The sequence below is a fragment of the Notamacropus eugenii genome, chromosome 5 (genome assembly GCF_028372415.1).
Source record: "Notamacropus eugenii isolate mMacEug1 chromosome 5, mMacEug1.pri_v2, whole genome shotgun sequence".
Lineage (NCBI taxonomy): Eukaryota > Metazoa > Chordata > Mammalia > Diprotodontia > Macropodidae > Notamacropus > Notamacropus eugenii.
The window spans coordinates 233,853,938-233,881,527 of record NC_092876.1 but is presented as its reverse complement, the minus strand read 5'-3'; the positions used below and the strand labels follow the sequence as shown (position 1 = coordinate 233,881,527).

The window sequence follows — 27,590 nt, the reverse complement described above, 5'->3', positions numbered from 1 at the left end:
ATCACTGCTTTTCTCCTAACCACCCACCGGAATCCCCCACCCCCACTCCCGGCAGAGACTGCATTTGCAGACCCAGACCTAGACCTAGTCACCGGAATCAAAACCAGCTGCCCCAGCGCTTCCCACCTCCAGGCCAAGCCCGTGGTAACCGGCAGGTTCGGCGGATTGACTCTGAGGTGCCGGTCGTAGCTCAGACCTCGGGGTAGGGTTGCGACCAGCAGTAACCTCTGAAGAGAGGCCTGAATTTCAGATCAGAGAGTAGGGCAAGGGCAGCGAATCATGAATGCTATCCAGGGAGGTCAGGGATGTGAGATGAAGTGAGAAAGAGTTAGGTTCTGGCTTGGTCCAGTTGGTGTCTTCCCCAGTGCGGTCCTAAAGTCTAGGTCCACGGCTTTGGGAACTGGAGAGACAGTTGAGTCAGCTGGGGGTAGAATGGGAAGGCTGAGACTGAGCGAAACAAGCGGCTAAGTTTCCTGTCCTGACCCACTGAGTTTCCAGAGTCAGCCCCGACGGCCCACACAAGCAGACTATCCGTCAAACCATTTCACAGGCGCAAACACTCCAAATCCTACTTTTTAAAGAGGGGAGAGTGTGTGTATCTGAAAGAATCCACTCTACAAAATAATCATTTACAAAGTCCTTTAACCTAAAGCTTCCTGTGCTGAAGACCCCTCCCTCCACCTCCCCTACCTCCCGGTGGAGATTTCAAATCACATTTCAGTTCCAATAAGCAGGGGAAAACATTTCCAAACTGTTTACAGAAATGTCATTCTCCTGGTTAGGCACTGACCAGCTTCCCTGCTCGGGCACTCGGACACACCCCACTCGCTGGCGAAATACTAAGGCCCAGGGAGCGCTTGGCAATCCGTGAACTAAACAAGCTTTCATAAGTGCTTAAATCAGACAAGGCTTTGCGAGTGTCGCCTTAGTCCAAGCTGCCTGCAGCGTGCTAGAGCCGGCTGCTTCCTTCATCTTCCTCCTGGAAAATGGGGGATTGCTCCCTACCTCCTTCCCTTCTCCCTCTCACTAATTGGGTATATAATAGGCACACAATAAATGCTCGTTGATTGGTTGGAAAGGGAGAAATGAAGACAAATTTTCTCGCCTCTCCACCTCCCACCCCACCAGTGTTTGGTTGAAGCCAAATCGGAGTGCTATCAGCTTAGGGACTGGGGTCAAAGTCTATCAACCCAGTGAACGAAGGAAGTGCTCCGTTTCCTGCTCTTCTTCCCAGTCCTCAAACAGTGAGTTGAGGAAGGAACATTCCTGAAACCCAAGGCAGTCATGGATTGGCCCAGCAGCTCTCTTGGATTGTCGGTCCTTGTCTTCCTGCACTTTAACTTATGTTTCCCGCTCTCGACTTCAACTCTTCTCGGAAGCACCTGTTCGTTCTCTGAATTTCCTTTCAACCACCTCGTGCTCTCTCAGCCCCATTCCCTCCTTCCTCCACCTTTTAAATTAGGGTAAGGGAGGATTAGAGGAAGCCGCCATAAGAAAGGAGAATGAACTTCTAGTGTTGGAAAGGAAAATCTGATGCAAAAGAAAGGGACTGAGGACACCAGAAGGGCCAGGAGGTTTCCGGGGCTGACAGCTAGTCTGGAATGGGGCTCGGGACGATTCCCTCCTCCCCTTAGGTGGAATGAGTACCCAGTCGGAGGACTTAGGGTCTGTGGTGTCCAGACGAGCTCTGGGGAGCAGAGTGGGCCATAGGAGTGGACACACCAGGTTTGGGATAGACACTAGCCAAGACAGTCGACTCACTCAGCTTAAAGCGTTGAGGTAGCCAGTCTTCAGCAGATCCTGTGACCAAAATTTAACTAGTATTACACCTTATCACAAAAGTTCTTTCCTGAGATGCATCCTTCCCTAGGTTCTGCCAGCCCACAGGTTTACCCAAGACTAACAGGATCTTGATCCCTGAAGACTAGTGGGAAGAGGTCAAGGGCCAATCCAAACTGGGCCATAAACAGCACCTGTTTCTACCTGACTCGCAGATTACGTTCCCAGTCCCTCTGCCCTACTCTTTTCTCTCTTGCCCCAAATTCGCTCCTGTACACAGCACACGGGGCATCAGCTCTTTTTCGAAACCATAATTTTACTGTCTCAAAGAAACTTTATAACTTATTTACAAAGTTTTTTTTTCCAGATACAAAGCAATAAGTTAACATTCTCAATATAAAACTAAACTTTGACATATAGAACACTAAACACAGTTGATTTCAATTGATCACATTTTCCAAATTTCACAAGTAAAATGTCAAGATTCCCATTTCACAAAGCATCATGTTTTACAGCCACACAAAACGGAACAAAAAGGGCTAAATTTGTGCAACATGTTTACAGAACAATAATAATAATAATAACAGTAATAATATGTACAGCGATTAGATCCTGCACTGGAGTATGTGCACGTAGATTTTTGATTGGCATTTTCTGTGGCAAAGCCTCTGGAGATCGTTTTTAAAGCTGCACTGTCTCAATTCGAAGCCCATCGGAATAATTTTACTTCACCTCTCCTCCCTCTTTCTTCTTTTCCACTCAGAGTAAACAACTCTCTCTGTGTCTCTCCTTCTCTCTCTCTCTCTCTCTCTCTCTCTCTCTCTCTCTCTGTCTCTCTCTCTCTGTCTCTCTCTCTCTCTCTCTCTCTCTCTCTCTCTCTCTCTCTCTCTCTCTCTCTCTCACACACACACACACACACACACACACACACATGCACACAGCCAAGAGAATTCAAATTTTTTTACACGAAGCAATCAACCACTCGGAGGATGAATGAAATTGTGTTAGTATATTTTCATTTTCTTTTCTCTCTCTCTTTTAAATAACACTGAGTATGTGAAAAAAAACTCAAATCATTCGGACCCAACCTCTCCACTTCACCAAAGTATAAAAGTTATTGTAAAAGTTAAAAATCACATCCTCATTTTTTTTCCTTTTTCGATTAAAGTAAACGGTGCTTTCAAACAGTGCACTTTGCAAGCCAAATAAATTTTCCAAGTGTCTAGCACTCAGATAGTGGTAGTTTAAGTCAATTTGTCAATAAATAAAATCCCTTCCCCTCCCTTTCCTCCCATCCCTCCCCCAGCAAACTACATATATGGATAGGCAGGGCACAGGAGAAAGTCCAAAAAAAATTTTCCCAAACTATTACAACGAGGGGAAAATTGAGGGGAAAGGAGTACCCCCCTTCCGTGCTCTCATTGCTATCAAAGAGGCTGTAAAGGTGGGGAGAACAAATGAAATGACCTATATTTGATCAGGGCACAGAGACAGAGAGAAAGAAGACGAGGAGACAGACAGGACAGAAAAGAGCATGTTTCTACAAACATTGTTTTGTTTTGTTTTGTTTTCTGATCGCCCCACAAAGCTGAGGGTCGAATTGTCTCCCTGCTCCCAGGCTGTCTGTCCTCCGGGTGATCTAACAGAGTTCAGAGGCAGCTTTCTCAGCTGTCAGCACATGGGAAACAACCCCGCATCACATCAGCGCTCGTTTGCGGCACGCCAGAATTTGGAGCGTCATCCAACCGAAGGCTCTCCCGCGTCTGAAGAGGTCCAGTGCACTCTGTGGTCTGTCTGGAGACTGGTGCTTAGCATTGGTGGTTGGTGGCGGTGGTGGTTTGCATCCTTTATTTATGTTTTCCCTTCCTTGGTTCTCCCTTCTCCTCTGGACCCATAGTGCGTGTCAACCAGGGGTGGACTGGACTGGACTGGGGAGACAAGTGGGGACCCGGGTACTGGGTGGGGAGAGGCGGCAGGAAGGAAGCTGGGTTGGTTTGCTTTTGTAAATCACATGAGCTGAGGTTGCTGCATAGCTTCTTGATGGGCTGAGGGGTACCACGACGTGTAGCTCGGGATGTAGGTGCCCGCGTTGCCAGTGGAATTCTTACTGGAGGAGCTGCTGGTGTTCCAGCCTGGGGGCACTGGAGGCGAACTGGCGGACAGAGCCCGGCCGTTAGCCAGGGCGCTGCTCTCAAGGGCAGCCCCCCCCTGCTTCATCAGTTTCTTGAATTTGGACCGCTTGTTCTGGAACCAGATTTTAACCTGCAAAACCAAACACCACAGACATGACTTGGGGCGGGAGTGTGGGTGGAACTGTGCTTAAGGGAGAAGATTTATGACTGGGGAGAATGGAGAAAAAGAATCGAAGGGAAAGCAGAGAAAAGCCCGGCCTTTTCTGCAAAGCCTAGGAAAGTGACTGAACCCAGAGGGCAGCGGCGCTTCTACCTACAGAATGGAAGGAGATTCCCAGCACCTAATCCTTTAGCATTAACTTTTAGTGATAAAGCCAATGCCCAGCCAGTGGGGGTAAGCAGCGGAAAAGAGGAAGCACAGAGCGAGCACTCGGTCCAGGGGGCGCGACTGGGAATCCCAGCCACTGCTGAGAACGAACAGCTTTTTTAAGGGAGAAAGAACAAGTTTTAAAAGATCAAGGATGGTGTGTGCGTGTGTTGGGGTGGGGATATTGTCGAGGAAGGTCGGAGGGGGAAGGAGAGGGAGAAATTGAAGAAGAGAAAGAATAAAAAGACACTTTCCTGCCTGAGTCAGAGACAAGAATTAATCCCACAGGCTTTTCCATTATTTGTTGACTACCAGATACTGAGAACCCATGAACAACCCTTCCAATAACAATTAAAGCAATCATTTAGAAAACAAAAAAATAAAAAAGTGTGGAAACTTCAGAAACTGTTTTAGGAAATTTATTTCGAATCCACGGCGTTCTCTTCTCACTGCTTTCTTTGCCCTAGGGTGAGTTGGCTGAGAAGATGGTGTTACGTTTGACATTTCTCTGGGCTCAAACCAATCATTGCTTTTGTGTTTGTTTGCTTCCCCCCCCCCCCCCCACTCCGCTCCAAATACCGACCCGGGACATTCAAAACCAAGAATACTCCAAAATGACAGAGCTGCTGAGAGAAGGAATGCTTGCTGTTTCTCTAAGAGAAAATCTAAAATGTGGCTGAGCAAAGTTATGCTGTTCCCCCGTTAGGCTCCTGTTAAAGGAGATTGTACTCTCCAGGTGGGGAGGAAAGTTCCCCCACTCCCACCAAGAAAGTGGGAGAGAAGGCGAAGTAGGAGGAGGACTAGGAAGAAAAGAAGGGTGGCAACGTCGCGGTGCCAAAAGGCTGAGTGATTAGCAACGCACTTCAAAGCCATAGAGGGGATTAGAACCCGTCTCGTCTCTATTGTTCCAGTTGTTCGGGCACGTGCGGCCCCAGAGCCCCCAAAACAAAACCCAGCGAGGAAATCCTACTGCTTCAAAGATCAGAGTGCCCGGGAATCAAAGTACCGCAGAGGAGCACTGGTAAAAGGGGATCGAGGACAGTCAGAGAGAGAGAGAGAGAGAGGTTATATGGGACACCATATACATTCTATTCTATGTATATGTGTGAATGAGAGAGGGGAAAAAAACAACAAAGCAAAGCAAGATGAAAAGAGGCCTGTGTGAGTGGTAGGAGAGGAGGATTCTCGCTTGTACCTGTGTCTGCGTGAGTCCCAGTGAGGCTGCGAGCTCCGCTCTTTCCGGCAGAGCTAGGTACTGAGTTTGCTGGAACCTCCTGTTCAAAGCCTGCAACTGCAAACTGGAATAAATAGTCCTGGGTTTGCGAATTTTTTTCCCCTTCCCATTGAAACGAACTTCCCCTCCTTCTACCACGGTGCTTTTCTCCGAATCTGCTCCTGGAATAATAGCAAAGAAGAGGGGCAATCATTAATAGCAATAATGATGGTGGTGGTGGTGATAATCACAAGGATAATTAATAACAAGCAAAGAGAAGAGCAGACGCAGAAACAAGGTTGGGGGAGAAGTGGAGCAAGTATGAAAGAGGTGGGGAAAAGAGGAAAAAATACGAGCTCAAGTCCCTCTAACAAAGGCTGGGGGGCTGTTTCAGAAGCTTGGGCTTCTCAGGGAAAGTTTGCTATTTTTACAGGCTGCAGTTTAGGTTTAATTACCCTTAATTGCATACATTGTTTATAGCGCTACGCAATAAATAATTACCAAGACTAATACGTGCACATCTGGGTTTCTGTTTTCCAGAGGGGCATTGTGTGCTCAGCACACGGAGCCGCCCAGAGATACAGCCAATTCGGGAGGACGAACGCTGGATTATTCTTTTCTTGATGGTTATGAGTTTTAAATTTTTTCTTTGATAGGATATGGATGCATAGACTGATACCCGAAACCTCTCTTGCTCTCTCCCGCCCTCCCCCCCTCCCTCTCCCTCTCTCTGCTCTCTCTCTTTCCTCACACCTCCTCCCCTCCCCTTCCTCCCTGTGGAAAGCCAAGTGCACATACCTGTCTCCTCTAACCGGGTCTGAGTCAGGCTGGAGCTGTTGGGATAGGATTGCACTGAACTGATGTAGGGATTAGACGAGTGGCTGCTGACGGAGTTGACATAGGGGTAGCCCAGCGGTCTGGAGAAGGATGAGGCCGAGCTGTAGGAGCTGTCAGGCTGCGAGTGGCCAGCAGAATGTAAACAGTGCATGGAATAGTGTCCATGGGACATGGGAGAAGGAGACATTTGCTGGCTGGGCGGCCCAAACTCCATAAAGACAGCCTTGCCCGACACGGGGCTGTTGAGGCTTTCTGGCATAGTAGTCATGGTCATTTCTTCTCGCTGGGTCTGGGTGTGGGTCTCTCTCCTCTGCTTTCCTTTTTGGGGTCTCTGTGTTTCTCAGGACAGGAAGGAACCCAATTTAAGCGGAACAGGGATTTTCACTTTCCATTCATAAGAAAATGGAGTTTGTCTCTTTGAAAAGTCTAAGCATGATGCTGCCGAGCTCCCCAAACTCGCCTCAAAGCTTTGACTCAGCCAAGGTCATGAATATTCATGAGCTGGCGGATCTGATTGGTCCGCCGTCTTGCATAATCGCCTGGGATTGGTCCGAGGTGCTTTGGCTCGGCTGGACTAGAGAGAGCGAAGCAAGCAGGACTTGGGAGAGATGCGTCCCCGAGCCCCTGCGACTGAACATCTGCAATAGAGCAGCACGACGGGGCTCACAATGCGGTGGCGGCAGGCGCCAGAGCGGACAGAGTTTACAAGCCCTCCAACGCCCCCCCTCTAACTTCTTTACCCCCTCTTTTCCTTCTCCCTCCTCCCTCAAAGCGCCTTCTTTCCGAGAAATCAACCAGCAACTCCCCCGCCCCGCGCCCAAGTCAACCCGTCCCCCTCACTGGGGGGACCTCGGGGGCTGCAGCTTGCAGCCGCCGCCAAGCTTGCACAACTGCCTCCACCTCTGGTCCTCTGGGCCCCCAGTCTAAAGCGGGGAGGGCGGAATGGGATAGGGGGTCGGCCTGCAGTCTCCTGACTGGCCTCACGGCCACCCCAATTCGCGCTTCCTCTGGACCGCAGCATCTTAGGCGCCAGCAGACATAGACATCCCTAGGACTAAGTGAGGAGCAGAGAGCAGAGAGCAGCTCCTTCCACTCCAATCACGCTTACTTCTTTCTCCAGTCTCTTTTTGCCCCCTTCTAATGCATCTATTTCTCGCCTGTTTTCCACTCTCTCTCTCCTCCCCATGCGGTCCACCTTCCTCTTTTCTTGGTGACCCTCCCCCCACACCGCAACTTCCCCTCCCTTCCTAACACAGACACACACGCGCGCGCGCACACACACACACACACACACACACACACACACAATTGCTCACTCCACTGGCGCTCCGCTGCTCACCGGGGACAGCTCGCATCTCTCCAGCCTCTGCTCCTCGGGTGCGCTAAGTCTGTGGCTGATCTGATTAGAATGCAGCTCCCTGTGAGCGAAATGGACCCCACGCTTCTCCTCCCAGGAAAAGAGGCTGCACCCCTTTTGCCCCCTCCCAACACATACACACTCTTCACCCTCCTTCCTTTCCTTCCTCTTACCCCGGTCCACCGTCGCCTTCCTCCTTCCCTTTCCACCTCATTCCCCTTACTCTGTGGGCTTGTTGGAGAAGAACTAGTTTTCAGCGCGCCAGGAGAGCAGAACATAGGCAGAATCAGCAGGGGCCAGAACAAGCTGAATGGTCGCTGGAGGGTGGGATTTCTTCGTCTCCCTAAGGAGGCCTTGTTAAAATAAAGGGTGCTACCTGTGTGAAGGAGCACTCTCCCTCAAGCAGAAACTGAGAGCAAATCTGTCCGTCAGCACAGGTCCGTGTGCAGACGCATGTCTCCATTTATGCCCAGCTATCTTCCACAAGTATAGGGCTTGGCCTCCAAACCTGGTTAGAAACACGAATGAACTGGGGCGGGGGTTGGGGGGGAGGTGTAGGAGGGCGTTGGCTAGGACCCTATGCTGCTGCCCAGGAGGTGGTCCCGAACTGGGGCCCAAGGCGAGGCGGTGAAAATGGAAGTTGGGTGAGTGGGCGAGTGGGTGACTAGTGAAAGTGAGAAGGCCCTCCAGTCCTGCCCCGAAGCCTAAGACACAGACAGCAACAAGCACCTTTCCCCTGCACCAAAACACACGCCACAAAAATACACACACACACTCACACAAAACAACTGGCGCGGAGTCACAGGCATGCTGACAACGTTGGGCTGCAGGATCCCAATCCCGCCAGCCCCACGGTGAATCCCAAATTACTTTGTTAGATAATTAGAAAGTGTTGATAATTATTTCTTTCATAATTTAGTGGTGTGACGGTAACAGGGAAATGATCTTGTGAAAGTTCACACGTGCAGATGTATTAGTTACTGATTCATTTGATTAAATGCTAGTCTCAAGTGCTCTGATCCACAGCTGAAGGCGGCTCCATTAGCATAACACTGATGTTTAATTTTCATACGCATAATTAGCCATATATTTAACACTAATAGCAACATGCAGCCTTTCAGCGTTAAACAGCCTGGGATTTGATCTGGCCTGAGCTGAACCTTCTCCGTTACACCTTAGCCTGTCTAGGGTGCGCAGTTATCACAGGACCAAATCTATGTAATCAAGCACATTTTGGCAAAGAGAGAACACCAATAAAAATGAACATTCAAAACAAATTACATTGGTGATGTCGTTACAGATATTAGTGGAGGGGGCTTCTCTCTTTTTTAACTTCTGCAGCAGCGGCTGCAGTCGCCGCTGTTGCTGCTGCTGTCGGAATTTTTCTCTCTGGGTTTAGGGCACTAGGCTGGGGGCAGAAATATGTCAGGAAGCGTGGTTGGAGCAAAAAATAAAAACAAGTTGCGGGGGGGTCGGGGAGGAAGAAATCTTCCAAACCAATAATGGGTTTGCCAACGTTAAAAATATATATTTTTTTAATCTCTGAACCACACGGCGATGCTTCGTAGCACCAACCAGCTAATGACTGCAACCTGACACAGCCCCCGGAGCCTGTGAATTCTTTCTGATTTAGTTAGTAGTTACTGTCGTGATTTTAATTGCTCCTTCCTAGAGCTTATTTCATTCTCGTTTTGGGGTGGGCCCGAAAAAAGTTCATATCTCTGGCCCAGCCGAGGATCGGTGGTGGTGACGAGATGGGGGAATGATGCCTGCCATTCTCCGCAGCATGAACTCCGCTCTGGCAATCAGGTCTCCCCTGCGTGCTGCCTTCCTGAGCCGTGGCTATGTAAGTGATCACTCGAGGCGGGTTCGTTTTCGGGAAGAGTTACGGGTTGGGGGGGGGGGGGGAAGGAGGAGGAGAACAGGAGGAGATTCGGGATAAGGAAGGGGGCTATTGAGACCCTAAGTTGAAAGGACGACAGTGGACAAACTAAAGTGACTTGTTTAAGGAGAGATTCACTAAGAAAGCTGTCCGAGAGAAGGAACAGCTAGGAAGGAGAAGGCAAGAACGTGAACCTAGCTAGCAAATGCAGGTCAAGGATCCTTCTGATGAATTACTCTTATTTGCATCTATCTGGACAAGGGACTAAAGGCAAAGAGCTGCAGTGAGCATTATGGTTTCAAAATGTGATGCCTTAGACTGATTCAGTGTAAACAAAGCCAACTCAAACTCGTTTCAGCTGTTGGCTGGTTCCACAAGAAAAAAAATCCGAACCAGAAATATTTAAATTAACTTTATACTGTAATGCTGAATTCTTCGACATATCTTGGGAGTGCTTATCTGGAGTACCTGTGCATTTATTTACACCTGGAGAGAGATGTATTCGTGTATAAATCGGAGGAGAGGCAGCGGAAAGGTCTGATACACTGTACAGACTCAGCTTTCTTACCAAGCTGTTTTTTTCCCTGGTTGTCACTAACTTTGCGTGATCTTATCTATCCTTTATAAACCTTAAGAGAACAATCCCTCTCCCCATTCTCTTCCCCATTGAGGGTAACACCTGTTCTAAAATGCCTAGCTTTTCCAGGTCTCTGCATGTCACTTTGACAGGAGAGACAGTCCCTTTCCTCCAGAGTATCACAAATACCGAGGCTGAACTTGTTTTGAAATTCACCAAGAAACAGTAAGATATCCTTACAGAAAGTTGTGACTGCGTAAATGTAAAATGTAAAATTAAATGTAAAGATATAAAATGAAATAATTTTAAAAGGATTCAAAATCGGTCCTAACAAATATTTACAAATAAATTGCCATGAAGTATAGTAGGACGGTTAGCGGCAAAAGTACTTCAAATGGTCATATTAATTTCAACCTGAAAGTCCATTCTACTATATACAGCTGGGTTGGGTTGGTTTTTGTTTATTTTGAGTTTGTTTATTTTTGGGTTGAGGGGGAGTGGATATCTTTTTTATTAAACTTTAGTAATAGCCTTTATCATTAGGATTATAAATGTATATCATAAATATAATCACTTCCTCATAATTGCCACACAAACAGCTCGTTACCACAGCAGTTGGTAGAATCCTGCAGTCCTAACAAAAGTGATTCTCAGATAGCCCCAGAGCCAGTAGATCCTAAACTAAAATGCCGGACTAATCTCCAGCAATTCGATTATCCTTTGAAGAAGAGAAATCATTCTTTTGGCAAGCGTCCCCAAGCATCGAAATGGCCCTAGTGCTCTTAGGAGACTGCATTGTTCCGGGCCACCCCAAGGGCGTTCGAACGCTTCTCTACTTCCCTCTCTCACAGCTCTGTTTATCCAAAGCCTGGGTCAGCCTCCTGAAAATTCGTTATTGCACTTTTGTTAAACTTCAAACTCCTCGCCTTTTTTCCAACCCTTTCCTCTCCAGTATATCAACTAAAACTTTGAACAGGATGCCTCTAAAGAGGCCAGCCTCTTACCCATAGAATTAACTAGCATCCATGGTTGCTGAGACAACCAAAATATGGTTGCACCAGGGTCTGAAATGCAGTGGAAAACCGTATATGTCCAGCTAACAATCCAAATGCCTCCTTGAAAACGGAGTGTCTTCCATGGGCATCATACACGCTCATTCCTCTCTCATTCCCTTCCTATTCTAGTGGGCCGGAGTCTGAATTTACCAGAAGAAGGAGATCCTCCTCTAATTCCACTTTGTCTGTAACATCAGCATGTGTGGCACTCTGGAGGAAAGGGACTGTCTTTTCTATCAAAGTTGCAGTAATGCAGCGCAGGCACATACGCACACAAATTTTGCTTATCAAGTTTTTCCAGAAAAAAGTATCTACATTCCTATTTTTAAAAGATACCCCCCTCCCCCAAATCGATTGGATTCCCAATTGGTGTGCTAAGTTCAAGGCCTTGCAGTCTCAAAAGAAGGCAGGTGAAATGTGGACAGCCTGAGTGAGAAGGGGACAAGGAAAGACGTTTGGGTTTGGAGGTTTGGTTTTGCAAGACATTAGATCTTTAAAAGGATACAGGGTCTGTACAAGGGGAGTCCCTCAAGTGAGAGATTAGTCCCTTAAGACAAAGCAAAAGTCAAATCCAATAGCCACCATCCGCCTAATTTCCACACTGTCCCCCACCCCCAACCCAGCTTTTCAGATACGATCTAGCCCCTCCACCCTGCCAGAAACCGCTCGCCCCGCCAGTCAGAAGTCATTTCATCACTCAGAAAAGGCTGACACAGAAAGGGGTAACCCTTAGTCGGAGGAATGGAGGGTCTAGTTCATGATTTTATGGACAAAAATACACTTTATATGTAAAAAGAGGCACTGCACACTTTCCAAATGCATGTGTTTGGCTTGGACATCTCGGGATAGGTTTTTGTTTGTTTGTTTGTTTTTTAACTAAGTTTTTGTTTCAAAGGACTCCAAGTCCTATTTGAATTTTGAATTCAAAACTCTGCCCTTTTGGTCAGGAAAAATTTCAGCTCCAAGGCAGCAGGGGTCTGAGGCTCCTCAAGGCTCCTCTGGGTGCTCTTGTAGATTCTTTTTTTAAGGGGATTGGGGAGAAGCAGCCGAGACAAGTTCTGCATTTTAGAAGTCCTATTGAAATAGTCAGACTTAATTCCCTCAGCCAAGGGGATCGTTTGGAACAAACTCCTCATTTACAAGGTGTTATTTTTTCCTTTCAAAATTTGGCTGACAAAAATAAACAACCCCCCAATGAACCATAACCTAGCTCTGAATAAAAGCCACCTGATATACTGGAAGGCACTGGCAATAGAAAAAGTGGTAGGATTCTATCACTTTCTTATGTACAAGTACAAAGGGATTTTTCTTTTTTTTAAAAAGTCTCTCACCAAAGAAAAGCCACAACTAGAAGTATTTTGTGTGTGTGTGTGTATATGTGTGTGTGCGCACTCAAGTATGTGTTTAGAAACAAAAAGTTCAAACACTACCACTTTACCCCAAACTATCGGAGAAACATTGTATTGGCACCATGCACAACTAGTTTAAAACACAAAACAACTGGTTTAAAACACTTTTACTTCTGCAGATTCAATTCGAGGAAATGCTAGTTAATTACAAAGTAGAATTATGCTTCTCTGGGGAGTCCTCTCCTGAGGATTCGCCAGTTCCCTGTTTCTTTCCAATGGAATTTGAGACTGCAGACAAGAAAGTGTCAGCCTGATTCCTTCTTACCCCGAATTAGGAGGAGGGGAGGCAAGTTCTGTGGAACTTCACACTCCCCAAACCTCCGAGGAGTGGTCTTCAAAACTTTTCAACTATAATCCCTCACCCAATAATCAAATTAGTTTTCAGAAAACTCTAGGTAGCAGGCTACTCTTTCTCCTGGATCTGACTTTATTGTGTCTTCTAAAAACTCTCCAAATGGGTTTCTAAACCCTTCTCAAACTAGAAAACCCTAGAGCATCGCTGTCCCCAAGAACTCCTGGATGCAGCTCTTAAGATTCTTCAAGCAGTTTGGTCAGGATTTCGGCTCCTCCAGATGTAATTAAGATGGTGTGTTCAAACTGCGCTGATCTGAAATAAACATTGAACAATTAGGAGGAACTATGTAGGTTAGAAGTGTTGAGACCTTACCCCAGAATTCTGGCTGAGAGCTGGAGAATTTGAAATAAAACAAAGAAGGAAAAAGATCGAATTAAACACCTTTTATTATCTGTAGAGACTACAGTCCATTTATCCTCCAGGACCTTAAACTCAGGGGATCCCTCCACGATGATTGGCTCTGTAATGGGAAAAATATTTACTTCAGTGACCTCATCAGATCCTTGTCAAACACTGTTTGGGCTCATTATCAAAAGATTTATAAAAAGGTTTATCTTCCAAGTACTTCCCCACTGGCTCATGTTGTCATTTTGTAAGGTTTCTTTAATTGAAATTTTGCTTTCATATTAAACTACCAACTAAACAGTGGGAAGAAGAAACATTAAGGCATTTAAACATGTATGAAGTTACCCATCTCATTTTTTAGAGGGCATTTTAATCAAGCCTTAATTAAGACCCTGTGGATAATCACCACCAAAACGCAGGCCCCTCTTATACACATCAAACAGTTTAAAAATATTTGAATTTTTAAAACATGCTCAAAATGTTCATTAATCAGCAAAATAACAATTTTCTTATTTTCCTCTAATTGCTTTGCCATTAAGTCACACTTAGGGGGAAAAACAGTACTTTTCCATAGCAGTGTATGGGTGAGAGATCTGGATGGGAGATCCAGCAGTTATTAAACAAGCAGAAAGCAAATTGGCACAGGACATTTTCGGACCTGGAGAAAAAACGGGAGAGCAGACACAAACCATCCAAGCATCGAGGAAAAATGAGAGTTACATACACCTCAAACTCATAACACTACACTGAAAAGAGAATTAGATGTTGGACGGCTGCCGTTTGCAAAAGGGGCTGGAGAAATGTCTGAATTAGGAAGATAAGTCTCCAGCAGTTAGATTTAATAAGATTTACTATGGAAGAGAGTTCTCTCTTTAGGAAGATGAGTGGCTTTGCTCCAGCCCGAGTTAGTTGCCTCAGGGCTCAGTGGAGGCGGAGCAGACAGACAGACAAACAGACGCTTACACGACGTGCAGAAGAAAACCCGGGAGGAGCGAGGTGTGGGACTTTGAGTGTGGAGACTAACCTATAGTAAATGCCATCCCCTCTTCCATCAACAAATCATTGTCGTTCGCTACAAAAGAAAAGCAAGAGGAAGGATAGGAAAGAGAGAAAGAGAAACATAATTAGGAGTTTGGAACACTTATTCAAAAAGCTACATTGCACGTGTGCGTTTAAAAAAAAATTGGGAGAGGGAGAATTTAAATTTGGAAGAGTGAGAATCTGATGAAACAGAAAAAAAATTATCCTAATTAACTCACCTTTCAAGGAGATAGTATATAACTACTGAAGGTATATAAAAGCCCAAGGCTCAGCCCCACACCCCCACCCCCGCCCCAAGAAAAATCCACCGGAAGCCTCAGGGTTATAAGGAAAGACAACGGTTTGGCTTAGATAAATTTGAAGACTTCTTGTACTCCGGGTCCCCAGTTTACCCCCTTTTGGAAGGCCAAAAAGTCACTCCTACACTGTGGCTTCACTCTCTCTTTGCCCCAATCTCCTCAACCAGCCAAAGAAAGCTATAAAGTGACTCTGTGGTGAAAGAAGGGGAGGGGAGAAAACACCTCGAAAAAAGTTTGCTCAAATCAAGGGATGGAGTGGGGGTGGGGAGTCTATCAGGGTTTCCAATATGGGGGGGAGGAGAGGAGGGAATGACCCAAGTGGCCATCACCTTGAGAAATGATTTCCAGGTGGGAAGGCTGGGTTGGAAAGAGCTATATAGGCAACTCCCCAGCAGCATTAGGTGGAGTCTGGGGACACTCAGCACCTCCACGGGAACCTCTATAGCCTCTTTGCTACATACTCCCTTCTACAAGCCTCAGATGCTAGATATCTGTTAGGACACTATTGCAGGGTGCACTTAAGGAGAAAGAAAGTCAATGCCTGGCAAGTGTGGGTTCTGAACTACTCGGTTACACCAGCACAATTTCTTCCAGATGGTTAATTCCTGTAGATTGATCTGAAAGACTATCTTTAAAAAAAATAAATCATAATATGGCACCAAGTACTGCCTCCCCTCCCCCATCTCTGCCCCTCGATGAGAAGCTGTGGCCAGAGAATTTGTGACCAGGGAGCTCACACTGGACAGCTTAAGGTGGGCTCTTTTGGGGACATAGAAATCTCTAAAGTTTCGAAAACTGAGGCAAGGCTGCTTGGTGCCCACATGTGATTTCCCCACCCTCTTCCCTGCCACAAACTCTAGGCAAATATCAGGACCAGAAGTGAACTCTTTCTATAACTACACCCATACATTCCTCTCTCCTACTTTTGCTCATATCCTCCTTTATAACCCACCAGTCTTACCCAAAACATCACTTCCTTTCCCCACTCCCACCACTCTCAGTACATCTCCATACCACTCCCCCACCTCAACCCTGCCACACTGGAGAGGCACACTCTACCTACAGGTAGTGAAAAGCAAGGGGTGATAGAGGAACATGAGGGAGGGAGGAGTAGGGAGGTGGGTTACAACCTAGAACTCACTAAAGAGGTAGGTACATGCTGCTAAATACATCAGCTGTCAGCGCTGAGTAGGATGTAATGAAGTTTAACCACAACAGTCAGCAGTTTGAAAAGAGGGCAGAAAAAGAAAAACAGAAAACAGTCATATGAGCATGCTGGGATATTGATGCAGTAGAGTTTTGTTTTTATCATGGGCAACTTTTTTCGAGAAAAATATCCCCCTCTGCCTTCCAGCCAAGCACCCTTCAGGAGAAGACATAAAGCAAAAAATAAACCTTATTTTAAGATTGTAAAACTGCAGGGCACTAGTCCAATAATATAATGTGATGGTTAAGAGTAAAATAGGGTTTTATGGGTGTGCAGTTTTGGTTTTGGGTGGTATTTTTTGGTCTTTTTTTATGCTAAAAGATGTTCAAGTGGATTGTCTGTAGAGGCATAGTTTTTACTCTTCTAATTTCCCCTACTTTTATTTGCTTACCATGATGCCAAATTTCTGGGTGTCCATGAAAGTAGGATCCTATTCCATGCCCAACAAAGTGAGGACAGACTTGCAACCCATTTTCACAGGTTATTCGGCTTTAAAAGTAACCAAACATCAGATGTATTATTTTTACAAATGTTAGGGATAATCATTTCAATGCAGACTCTTGTTAAGCATGGCCCCTTAGAAACAAGTCTTCTGAAGTTTAAAAAAAGTAACCATATTCCTTAGATGATAACATTAATGTTCCTTTAGTTTGCTTGAATAAATTTAACTCTCTAACTTGCTTGGAAAGTAGAAACATACACACACACACTGGCATACACAAAACCTACAGGTTCTATGGTTTGTTCCCCCTATTTCATTCAGCAAAGCTTTAAAAGAGGCTTGTTTTAACTTCAGAGCATTTGTAGTATATCTAGATACTGAATGCATATACTGGTTATGCAGATAGAATTCAGAACACAAAAATCTACATTCCTTTTGTCTGAGATTCACTAAAAGAATACATAAGTCACTGCTGATTTGAAGAAAACAGAAAAGAAATATAAATTGGAAAATGTTTTGACTCTTCACCTACCTGATTCTTTTCATTCTAGTCTTTTCCAAAGAATTATATATTTTGTAAAGAGGCAGGTCATATCTAGTCAGATCTTTTTTGTCAGTATTCTCGTAAACATACCAAAACCATGTGATCATTTGGGAACCCTACATTAGTCCTATATCATTTACAAAATTAATAGAAAATGCTTAATCCCTATAATATATAAACTAGACAGTACTATTCATTGAAGATGAGTAACACACATATACATGCTTTAGACTGCACTTTTTTAGATTAAGTATACGATCTACATTCAAACAAAAAAACTTCATCTAAAAGGTTGAAAAGCCATGTTTTTGAAATCAAATGGACACACTTATTTCTGTGAGTACTGGAAAGATAAGTACTTATACACCTTCCATTAACTGCTTATATTTTCATGCTGATGAAGGGCTTTGTGGCACATTGAGAAAATTTACCCTGCATGAATCATGGTCCAGAGGATTTAGAAGCACTACAATTATAGTCCTTGCTAGTGCCATGGGACAAAGGTTTCAAATGGACCCTTGGCACTAGCTTAACATGCAAACAATGCTTTTGAGCTAGAATCTTCAACATTTTTGACACAATCACTGCCTCAAAGCATTTTCAGCCTTTATCTCCTGACTTTTCTTTAAGACGCTGAGTTGGACTCAAAGCTTCTTAACCATCTATTCTGAAGTCACTGTGGCAATTTTACTAGCTGCTCAACTCTTCCGGGCCTTTTCTCTCATTCAGGTATAATTTTAGTCTAAGAGATTACAGAAAGAAGAATGTAACACAGAGCTTACGGTACAGGCCAAAGGGTTATGAAAACCTTATAAGCTTCATTGTATGTTTTATAGTTTCTGCTTTGGTCAAATAAGCCTTAGCACAATTAACAAATTTTTCCAAGGTTGGATTTGCAAAAGTATTAAGTCACTGCTAAATATAAATACAGAAGGAAGAAGAGAGATTGTAAAAATTAAACAAGAACCAGGTATTTTAAAATAAATGCAGTCCACTGGAATTCATATATTTGTGTCAGTCCATTCCTAACTCATCTCAGTGAAGGTAACTGTACTTGACAAAGCATTCATTTTGCAGATGAAGAAACAAAGAAGCTGAGGAGAATATTCTGTTGGTCAGGGAAACATTTGTTGTTGTTTTTCAATTATTTTAGTCATGTCCACTCTTTGCAATCCCATTTGGAGTTTTCTTGAGAAAGATACTAGAGCAGTTTGCCATTTCCTTCACCAGCTTATTTAACAGATGAGGAAACTGAAGCAAACAGAGTTAAATGACTTGCCCATTAACTGTCTGAGGCCAGATTTGAACTCAGGAAGATAAGGCTTGCTGACTCCAGGCCTGGCCCTCTATGTACTATGGTGACACCTAGTTATTAGGGTCTATTGAGAGGCAATAGGTTTTAGTGGATGATGGAGGAGTTAGGAGTTAGGAAACCTGGATCTGTACCTGATCTCAGATACTTATTAGCTATGTGATCATGTGCCAATCACTCAACTTCTGTAAGTTAGTTTCCTTATCTGTAAAATGGGGATAATAATACTGGCACTACCCATCTTAGAAGGTGGTTGTGAGCAAAGTTCTCTAAAACCTTAAATTAAAACACTGTAGATATATGGGTGGTTCTATCTAAAATCCACCTCCAGATACGTATTTTCTAGTAAGCCATATCAGAAGGGAAGTTCCCTCTCTTCCACAATCTGACATTATTTTGTATTTTTGGCATACATTTTCTGTTTAGTTATCTGTAGTTTTCTTCCAGAAGCAATGTAAACTCCCTAAGAACAGGGATTTTTTTTTTCCGTTTTGGTTTGTTTTTATTTTGGCCTTTGTATTCCCATGACCTAGCAAAAAGTCTGGCACACAGGAAAGGCTTAACAAATGCCTGTTGAATTATTTCTCCACCATGCTTCCACCTTCTCCCCCCCCTCCCCTAAACACAACAAAACCTGACAGTCAGGGTCTTGAATGCTTGGCATGCATCACTTCCAAATCTTAAGACTGTATTGCAAAAGAAAAAGGAAAAACTGAGTCAAACCAGTCTGTTCATTTCTAAAGAAAGAAGCAGCATGTCCATTGTAAAATAGTCTTTGAGCTCTCCTCTGCCATCCATTAGAGATTCTGGGAATACCTGGTTGGCCAAAGCCATTCTGAGTTTACCTTCCTATAACAATTCATTTGCTTGATTCTACTAGCATGTCTTTCTCTGGCAATATCACTGAATGTACGCATTATGGATGCCTACATAGGTCAAAGGAATACAAAGAGGTCAAAGGAATACAAAGAGGTCAAAGGAATACAAAGACGAAAAGAAAGAGAAAGAACAGAAAAAAGTAAGATTGGCTCCTTTGTTGAATCCATCCACTCTATATCATCCCTAATGATTGATGATTGGGAGGCACAGCATATGCTTCTGACTCCTTGTTTCCGTGAATTTTCATTTGGGATTGGGATTTAGTATTTATATTCAGTTATTGAGGACAAAGGGGCAAAAAACCTCAGCAACAACCATGTGATGAGTATTTAAACTGACTATCTCGAACAATCTGGTGATACTTAACTAATAGATCACATGGCTATTTGCCTTCTTTATCCTTGCATGCACAGACAGTATAGGAGTTATCAAGGGAGAATATCATTCATATTAGCACTAGAACAAATTGTGTAACTGTTTGACCAGGAAAAGTCCAGTGTGTGAGTGTACTCCTCCTGACTGTTCATCAGAATGAAGATGGCAGTGCAAGCAACACTGAGATGTGAGAATTAGATGCAGTTCCTTTGTGGTACCAGAAGTGGCAGTGCCAGAACCTATTTCAATGCAAGGATGCTACTCTGGCCCTGGACAGTGGAGTATCACATCTATTTCATTATCGATGGAAATCTACCTTTGCTGAATTTAAAATTGTCAGCACTAGCTTTTCTATAGTTATTTTTTTCTGATTTAAAAGGAAATGGGAACTAATGTGGAACTATGTATAGCATGATTGTACATGTATGACCTCTAGTAGACTGCTTGCTGTCTTGGGGAGAGGGGAGGGAAGGAGAATAATTTGGAACTCAAAATCCTACAAAAATGAATGTTGAAAACTATCTTTACATGCAATTGGAAAAAATACTATTAAGTAAAAAGAGAGAGAGAGAATGGGGAGGGGAAGGCACTTGGAAGGATAATTTCTGCCCACAAATATTCTGAGCACATTCATAATTTGATGCTCTTCATATAGGCTTTTGGGAGGTGGGGGAATAAGGGTAGGGATAGAAGAAAGGGACAGATATAATAGAACTTCATGCATTTTATTCTTGAAATATATTTTAAATTAATCTTATTATATCATATTTTTAGTTAGTTTCCAGCTTCAAATGTCTCACTTAGAGATTTTCATCTCATGATAATTTTCTTTAGTCTAATTCTCTTTGAAAAAAAGCTCACACTCAACTGAAATGGTGTTTCCTGGTTGAAGTGTGTGTGTGTGTGTGTGTGTTTGAGAAGAAGTAAGGCTGAGCTTATTTAATAGCTTTCATTTCCACTTTAAAAGTTGTAAATGCATTCTCCAACTAGAAGAAGGAATAGTAAATGTATGGCTATACTCTTTAAAGAAAAAAAGAGGATGCATATGGGTATAGGTTTAATGAATTTTTGTTACAAGCTAATAGACAATAATAACCCCCATACTGATCCTGGTTTTTCATTTAAATATGTCTTTGAAGTGGTTGACAGTACCTGATTTGCTAAGTTACAGAATCCCACCTGAAATATTTAAGATATTTTTATATTAAGTATTTGTTTTTGACTGAAAGAATGTACAAGTCCAAGGGACCCTTTAATAACAAGTAATGTTTAAGTATAATTAGTAATATTTTTGAAAACTGACAATTGTTTTTTGAAAGAATGGTATGTTTTTTTGTTTCAAACTGGAACACAAATTACTGTATTTTTCTTACAATACTGTTGAACTTTTATTTGAGGTTTTCTGTTTCTGAAAAGCAGACATGATGGATTGAAATAAAAGATAATTTATTGCAATGCTTACTTTCAAGTGCAGAGAGAAGCAGTGTAATTGTAATTTACAGTAGCTGTCAAGGAAAATCTATCACAGATGACATTAAAATGACTTATTTTGCCTGAGCCAGTTATTGTTTAAATGTGCATAATCTCATAGAAACAGATTATTTTTAAAAATCTGCTTTATATTGTTCTAAATTAGTATCAAAACATATACTTACGAGTTAAACATTTAAAAACCATTTATTGAGACTTTGATCATAGAATTTACACTTATGAGTATGAATTATTTTTACTGAACTGTAAAATATTTGGAATGCACAAACCTGTATCTTTACAACATTCTTATAGGTACAAATCTATCTACAAATGATAACTTAATAACATCTTCAAGCAAGTAGTTGGGTGCAACGAGTTAGTGCCCTTAATGTCCCTAACAAAGGTACATTTGTCAACAATTTCTTGTTTTGTCCAATAATACTAGAGACTTACTGTTTTTCATTTCTCACAGAATTCCAAAGCCTATCCTAGTGTTGAAGTCCTCCATGTATGGTATATAATATAGTTATTAATAAAAAATCCTCAAATTCATGGTCTTCTCATGATATGAGTGGTCTAAGATCAATTGTGGAAGGGGAAGAGTATGCTAAGGATGATGAATGCCTTTTAGCAAACAATGAGCCTGAGTCAAAAGGTTTGTAAACCTGCAGATTGTAATGTTGCCCAGTTCTTTTTCTGGCTATGGATGATGTCTGTTTCTAGGTGTACTGTTATTCTTACAATTTTGCTTGCATATGAAAAGGCAAAATAATAGCTATCCAAAAACATTATACTTCAACAAACCAGGGCAAGTATTTATCAGAATAATTTTTCAGTTTCTTCTCCAAATGGCATACATAATGCATTTAAATAATAAAACTGTACTACAGTAAAAGTAAAAAGTTCATCCTCTATTATTTTTCATATAGTTTTGTGAATGCAGTTGCAAGGCTTGATGTGGTTTCCAAAGAAGCCTGGGCATGCAAATTCACAGTCTGAGAAAACTGACCTTTGCATCCAGATAGCTAAAAATCCAATGTCACTTTCAATTCTACTCTTCCTTTTTTTTTAATATAGCTAGAATTAATGTAGTGAATATGTAATGAAATGCATTATCCTGCATGGAGATTTATCAGATTTTCCAATTGAATGCCATGCTTTGCTAGTGCTAGCTGGAGTTCACCTGCATGTTGGTGTGGCGTGTGGCTCTTTTTTGTAAAGAGTTAAGTCGTACACAAAAAAAGGGAACAAAGGTCAGCACCCAGCCGCCACTTGAATGTGAGATTTTTCTTTTTATTCCCCTTGATGTATACTAGGCTCTGTGTTATTAGTCTTAATGATGGAAAATTGTAGTGTTGATACAAATCTTTTTTTCAAAGTAGTAGGCGGGAGCTCCATTTGTTAGTAAGTTTTTTTGTGACTAAAAGCCACGGACAGTACATTTATGTAGCAGTAAAAGGCCTAGATGCTCTTTCCATAGCAGAGCTAATTATTCCTACTGTGACCTTACTGATCTACCCTGTTCCTAGTACATCTCATCTGCACGCCTGTTCCTCTGTGTAGATGGTGTCAGAGAATATGAAAAACCCTATAATGAAACCATTTTCATGATGGAGAAAGGCTACCGGAGTTGCACTTGCTACAAAGAGGCTCAATTATATGAGTAATTGTGATAATTTTCTACATTCATAGCCTTCAATGGGGAAAAAAGAATGAGAGCCACAAAGGAAAATTACTTTAACAAGAAAGTACAGAGAGTAAAAATGGAAGAAGAGACAAAAAGGGGGAAAAAATAACCAGAAAAAAAGTTTAAAAAATAGATCTGGAGGGAGGAAAAGCAAGACAGGGAGAACAACAGAAATGCTCAAAAAGCCTATGTGCAGCTGTGTTGCACAATTAAATTGAATTTTTTTTCTGCAGTTGATGAATGTGACTACTGCAAATGTGCCTCTGTAGTTAGCTATCATTTGTTGTTCCGTGACAGGAAAAGGATAATTACCTCTCAGAGAGAATCAAAGGCTGACATGCCCTTTAGACACAGCCATGAATGCAGAGCTCGATAGAATGCCTGAATAAGAATCTAGTGTTCTATGCCCCCATCTACTGAAGAATAAATTTGGTTAAAATGCAAGAGTACCACCAGTAAATTTGTTGAACCCTAGGTGTTCACAAATATGAGGTGCATCTATCGACTCATCCCATTTGCAAAAATAAAACTGCATTTTGAATTCATTTCTATTACATTCATGGACAGTAAGATAGTGAGATATGCATTAAATTTCTTTTCCCAGTAGGGGTCTGATTCAACATTTCCTAGGCAAGAACAGAAAGACACTATCCTTTTTTTCCCAGGCTAGTTAGCCTATAATTTAAGACTGTCAAAAACACAATTTTGTTCAAAGTCTTCAATAAAAGCTTCTCAGATATAACCCAAAGAGATTTTACTAAAGTTTGATGCAGACTCTGTTACAATATTTTAAAATCTATAAATACATATAACTGATATCTTACTACTTTTTTCTTAAGTATTTGAAGGCTCACAAAGAAAAAAAGATAGCATCCTTCCAAGGTGACTAAGCCTTTCATGTTTTTAGGCAAACAGAATATATTCAATAGTTTATATTAATGAGAAAAGCACTTTCACAGACTACCAATGTGATCATCTTCAGTGAAATATGATGCCTTTTAATGAAAAACAACTCCACGGGCCCTATTTGGCAACATTTGTCAAAAAAAAAAAGATCCAAAAATGGGTAAAAGAAGCAGCTTGAATTTAGAAAAGAGAAACATACATATACACAAAAATAAGCCTAATGGATCATACTTCTCTGGAGTATTATGTGTAAACAAACAATGATTCACAATAAAAAATGGATCTGTCCATAAAAAGGACAAGGGGTCTTCCTTCTGGTTATTCGTTTAACCTCAGTTTTAAAAGGTAAGAAGGTAAAAAAGGTAAGGTTCCAGGGTGAACACCTAGTTGTCTTTACAATAGGGAGACACCTTTTGGTTAGAGTCTTCCTAAAAATGAACCTTTCTTTCCGCTTCCTCACCATTTTCAGAATTTTGGGACACGTATTGTTTTCTTAGTCAATTTTATATAGTAACTTCTGCAGTTTTATATAAAAGGGAAACTACAAAAACAGAATGAACGTGCTCAGTAAAAAGCAAGGGAGCCTTGTAGACACATTCTGTTTCCATAGGTGTCTTTGCTGACCTCAGTGTAAGTCACTTTTTAAAAACCTTTTCTTACCCAGAGAACAACATTACAGCCTGGCAGTTCACATACTGATATCAGACTGAAATGATGGTTCTGAATCATAAAACATGTCATCAGTTTTATACCAAACCACCAATAACCTTTGTCCTACTTGCCAACCCTCCCTTTACTTGTCAGTATAAAGCTTACCTGATTGTGTTTCCAATTACAGAGAAGGGAGCCCCTGCTCTGCAAGCTGCAATTGCTTCATCTCTACATCTCCTGGCAACCTCCACTAACTTTTTACCATATTTATCCACATTGCCCACCAAAAATGTTTCAGAAGTATCGCCGTGGTAGCCATTGTAATAGACCTACAGGTAGAAATGTCAAGATGTTTTCTACTTGTCAAATTCACTTTTTCAATAAAATGTATATTTTGAATGAATTACGAATCTATTTTCATAGATTTATGTGTCCCCAACATCTCCCTTTTGCCCTTTCCCAGTCTCCCAAACAGTTTTATGTGAAATTTATCTTTAAAATATAGGATGAAAATACTGGACCTCATTGAAAGATTTTTTAAAATGTAGTTATGCAGTAAAAATGCAAAACCTAAAAGAAACAGAGGACTAATAGTATGCCACTGTTCTTTAGCACTGCGATTAGTAATGCCATTTGAACATTTTGGCTTACAGATTTATCTTTGGGTACAACAAAGTTTGGTGAGTATAATAACCTCATCATCAAACACCATATTGTAAAGTTGTTCACCACTAAAGAGCAAAGAATTTGATCCATGGCTAGCACAAAGGGGATTGTAAAACTAAGACAATTTGATATATTAGAAATAATTTCTTTAATATAGTTAGGATTTCCCATGTATTCCTATGTATTTATCAATTCCACATTTTAGAAGTGAAGATATTACTACCAGAAGAAATGTGTAAAATGTATCAGTGCCTTAACACACAACAGGGTAATTTAATGCCACTATTTCATTCCCAGTAAAATTGGGAATATTTGAGATTTACATTACAGCAGACCATTGCTTATCTAGAAAATTTAGGGAATGATGTTTTCTGGTTAACTAAAGAATCCGGTAAACAAAGAGGTATAGAATCACAGAACCTTAGGGCAACATGAAACTTTAATGATTATCAAGTTTAGTGCCTCCTTGTTATAGGTATGAAAATTAAAGTCCAAGGTCACATATCAAATTACCTATGTAACAGAAATATTGGAACATAGGGAAATCAGAAAAATGCTGCTGAACAATAAAGCTAAACATTTGAATATAGCAAAATGTACTTAAAACTAAAATGATGGTGAACATAATTTATTGTCTTTTAGTGATTAAGAAGGCAAAGTAAGACCTTGTGAGCTCAGGATCACCATCACTTTGAACATCAGGGATCACTGTCTATTACTGTTGGCATGGAGAGTAGAGGAGAGTGGCTGACTCTCTTTGTCATTTCTCATATTTGGAGGCTGTATTTTGGAATAAATTTTTGATATCAACTTATGTGTCATGTGTCTCCTTGCAAAAGTAAAATGAGGAATATGTTAGTTCCATGTGCTTGATCTTTCTAGTTATGTGAAGTCTGAATTAATAATAAGACTTCAAGTTTATGTAATTTCTCACAGTACTCAACAGGGTGTCTTCAAATGCCTAGTGATGAGGTAAACGATTATGATCCTATTTTACAGATTGGGAAATTGAGGTTCAGATTATATCACACAGCATATCTGTGGCAGAACCAGAGGAGAACTCAGATCTCCAACCGCTAATTTGATGCTCTATTCCATACTGCGTCTATATGCTATTATTTTATACTTTTCAAAGTATTTTTACATCTATCATCTAATTTGACAAAGTGGATAATCTGGTACAGTAGAATAAACAAAAAACTTAGAATCAGAGGACCTAGATTCATGGCTTAGTACTGATGCTCATCAGCTCAGTGACCCTGAGTATGTCATTAAAATTCTCTGGACTTCAGTTTCCTCATTTATAAAATATGCTTCCATTGTCACAGGGACATTAAAGGGAAAGCACTTTATAAACCAGAAGTGCTACGGAAAAGTGAACAATTATTATTGTGAAAATGTTTTAGAACAGTAATGACGTACAAAAGGGCAAGACTTTGATTTTATAATTCATTTTTTGACAATGTAAAGATTAGATGAGCTAAATGAAATGCCTTCCAAGTATATGAGAAATTTTACAAAGCTATTACTAAAGTCTATTACATCATGTAGCAATGCATGCAGCAAAACATTTTTTAAATGATCAGGTAATTTTCATTTAGTGTGAAATACTCTTCTCTGGTAGTTCTGAAGAGGATCATTTTAAAGAGCCAACTTATAAATATAATAACAATATCTTAGACTCTACAATGACTATACTGTCTCTAATCATAGCTCCCATACACAAAATATCATGGTATTTTTTTCTCTGAATTTGGATTTTTTTAATTTTAAAAGATCAATGAAAAGAAGTAAGGAAAACCTATGTTTTCTTCTTAGATATAAGGAATAAATCATAAGTGTATTTTCTGTGAAAAACTTATAGAATCAGAAAATGTAGCCCTCCCTCCAAGCAAATATCAGACTTCTCTGGATTCTTGGACACCTGAAAGTACTAACTTTGTTAAAAGAGTTTTGTGAACCTGAAGACAATTAGATATCAGAAACATTAAAAATTCTGAGTAAACATCCAAAAAAATAGTACTCTTTCTCTGTCCAAAGAAGAGACACCAAGGATGACTTTACTCAAAATAGTCACGATTTATTTGGCATGATTAAACAAATTAATAATCGCAAATCAGGTGATGGCTGAAGAAACAGCTAATTAGGGAAAAAGTTTTATTTAAAGTATAATTTACAAAATACCTTTTTAAAAAAACACAATTCTTTAACTGGGAAGAAATAGGATCTTCAAGTATTCTAAACAGGATACAAAAATTTCGCTAGAGGCTCAAACTCAGATTGAGTAAAATAATGAAAAATAGTATCAATCCCAAAACTAAGATATCTACTACAAAAGACTTACTGGCTATGCCTACACACAAAGTGAGATTCCCAAGAGGAGAGGGAGGCTAACTTAATTCAGACAACTGGCTATTTTCAAAACAACTGATTTAATTCAGTCAAAGAGTAAGGTACCAGTTGTACCATCCCCCCCTTCAAATGATTATACGTGTATGGACAGAATGTAAGGGTATTCATAGTATTTCCTCATAAAATGAAAATGCATGTGCTAGCTTCCTCAAATAATTACCAACTGATGTTTATGATTTCTTAAGACTTGGATGTATATTATATACTTAAGGCAATGAAGAAGCTGAAGATCGCTTAAAAATGAATCACCTTTTGAGCAAAATGAACTGCTACAGCCTAAATAAATAAATCCAACTCTGACAATAGTGAAAGGCTAAGAGAAAGATAAAAGCTTCGTATTTCTATAATTGGAGTTCCTATATTAGATGATTTAGCCTTGTTATTTAAA

General features: G+C 41.4%; 2 protein-coding genes across 16 annotated transcripts in view; both read right to left on the bottom strand.

Moving 5' to 3' along the window:
- Positions 1–3,692: 3,692 nt before the first annotated feature.
- On the bottom strand, positions 3,693–6,678 carry DLX1 (distal-less homeobox 1). The gene is made up of 3 exons (XM_072612326.1): positions 6,290–6,678; positions 5,474–5,673; positions 3,693–4,041 (listed from the first exon to the last, which is right to left on the bottom strand). Exons 1-3 carry the CDS (start codon positions 6,600–6,602, stop codon positions 3,787–3,789), a joined length of 768 nt encoding a protein of 255 aa, XP_072468427.1. The 5' UTR covers positions 6,603–6,678; the 3' UTR covers positions 3,693–3,786.
- Positions 6,679–12,700: 6,022 nt separating this feature from the next.
- METAP1D (methionyl aminopeptidase type 1D, mitochondrial) overlaps positions 12,701–27,590 on the bottom strand; it is a 91,221-nt gene continuing 76,331 nt past the window's right edge. For 8 of the 15 annotated variants that reach the window (XM_072612317.1, XM_072612312.1, XM_072612315.1 and 5 more), the window contains 5 exons: positions 24,290–24,453; positions 16,247–16,344; positions 14,333–14,380; positions 13,345–13,423; positions 12,701–13,215 (listed from right to left, as the gene is read on the bottom strand). In XM_072612317.1, coding sequence (XP_072468418.1) covers positions 13,137–13,215; positions 13,345–13,423; positions 14,333–14,380; positions 16,247–16,344; positions 24,290–24,453 — 468 coding nt within the window. In that variant the 3' untranslated portion in view covers positions 12,701–13,136. Of the gene's footprint in view, positions 13,216–13,344; positions 13,424–14,332; positions 14,381–16,246; positions 16,345–24,289; positions 24,454–27,590 lie in introns of those variants that run through there. The other 7 variants (XM_072612314.1, XM_072612324.1, XM_072612313.1 and 4 more) reach the window with 6 other exon arrangements.

Excerpts from the sequence above, each read along its gene's own strand:
- DLX1 (XM_072612326.1), bottom strand. The coding sequence starts at position 6,602 with ATGACCATGACTACTATGCCAGAAAGCCTCAACAGCCCCGTGTCGGGC. Across the intron at positions 5,674-6,289 it reads GACCCGGTTAGAGGAGACAG|GAGCAGATTCGGAGAAAAGC; the intron begins GTATGTGCACTT and ends CTATTATTCCAG. Across the intron at positions 4,042-5,473 it reads TGGGACTCACGCAGACACAG|GTTAAAATCTGGTTCCAGAA; the intron begins GTACAAGCGAGA and ends TTGGTTTTGCAG.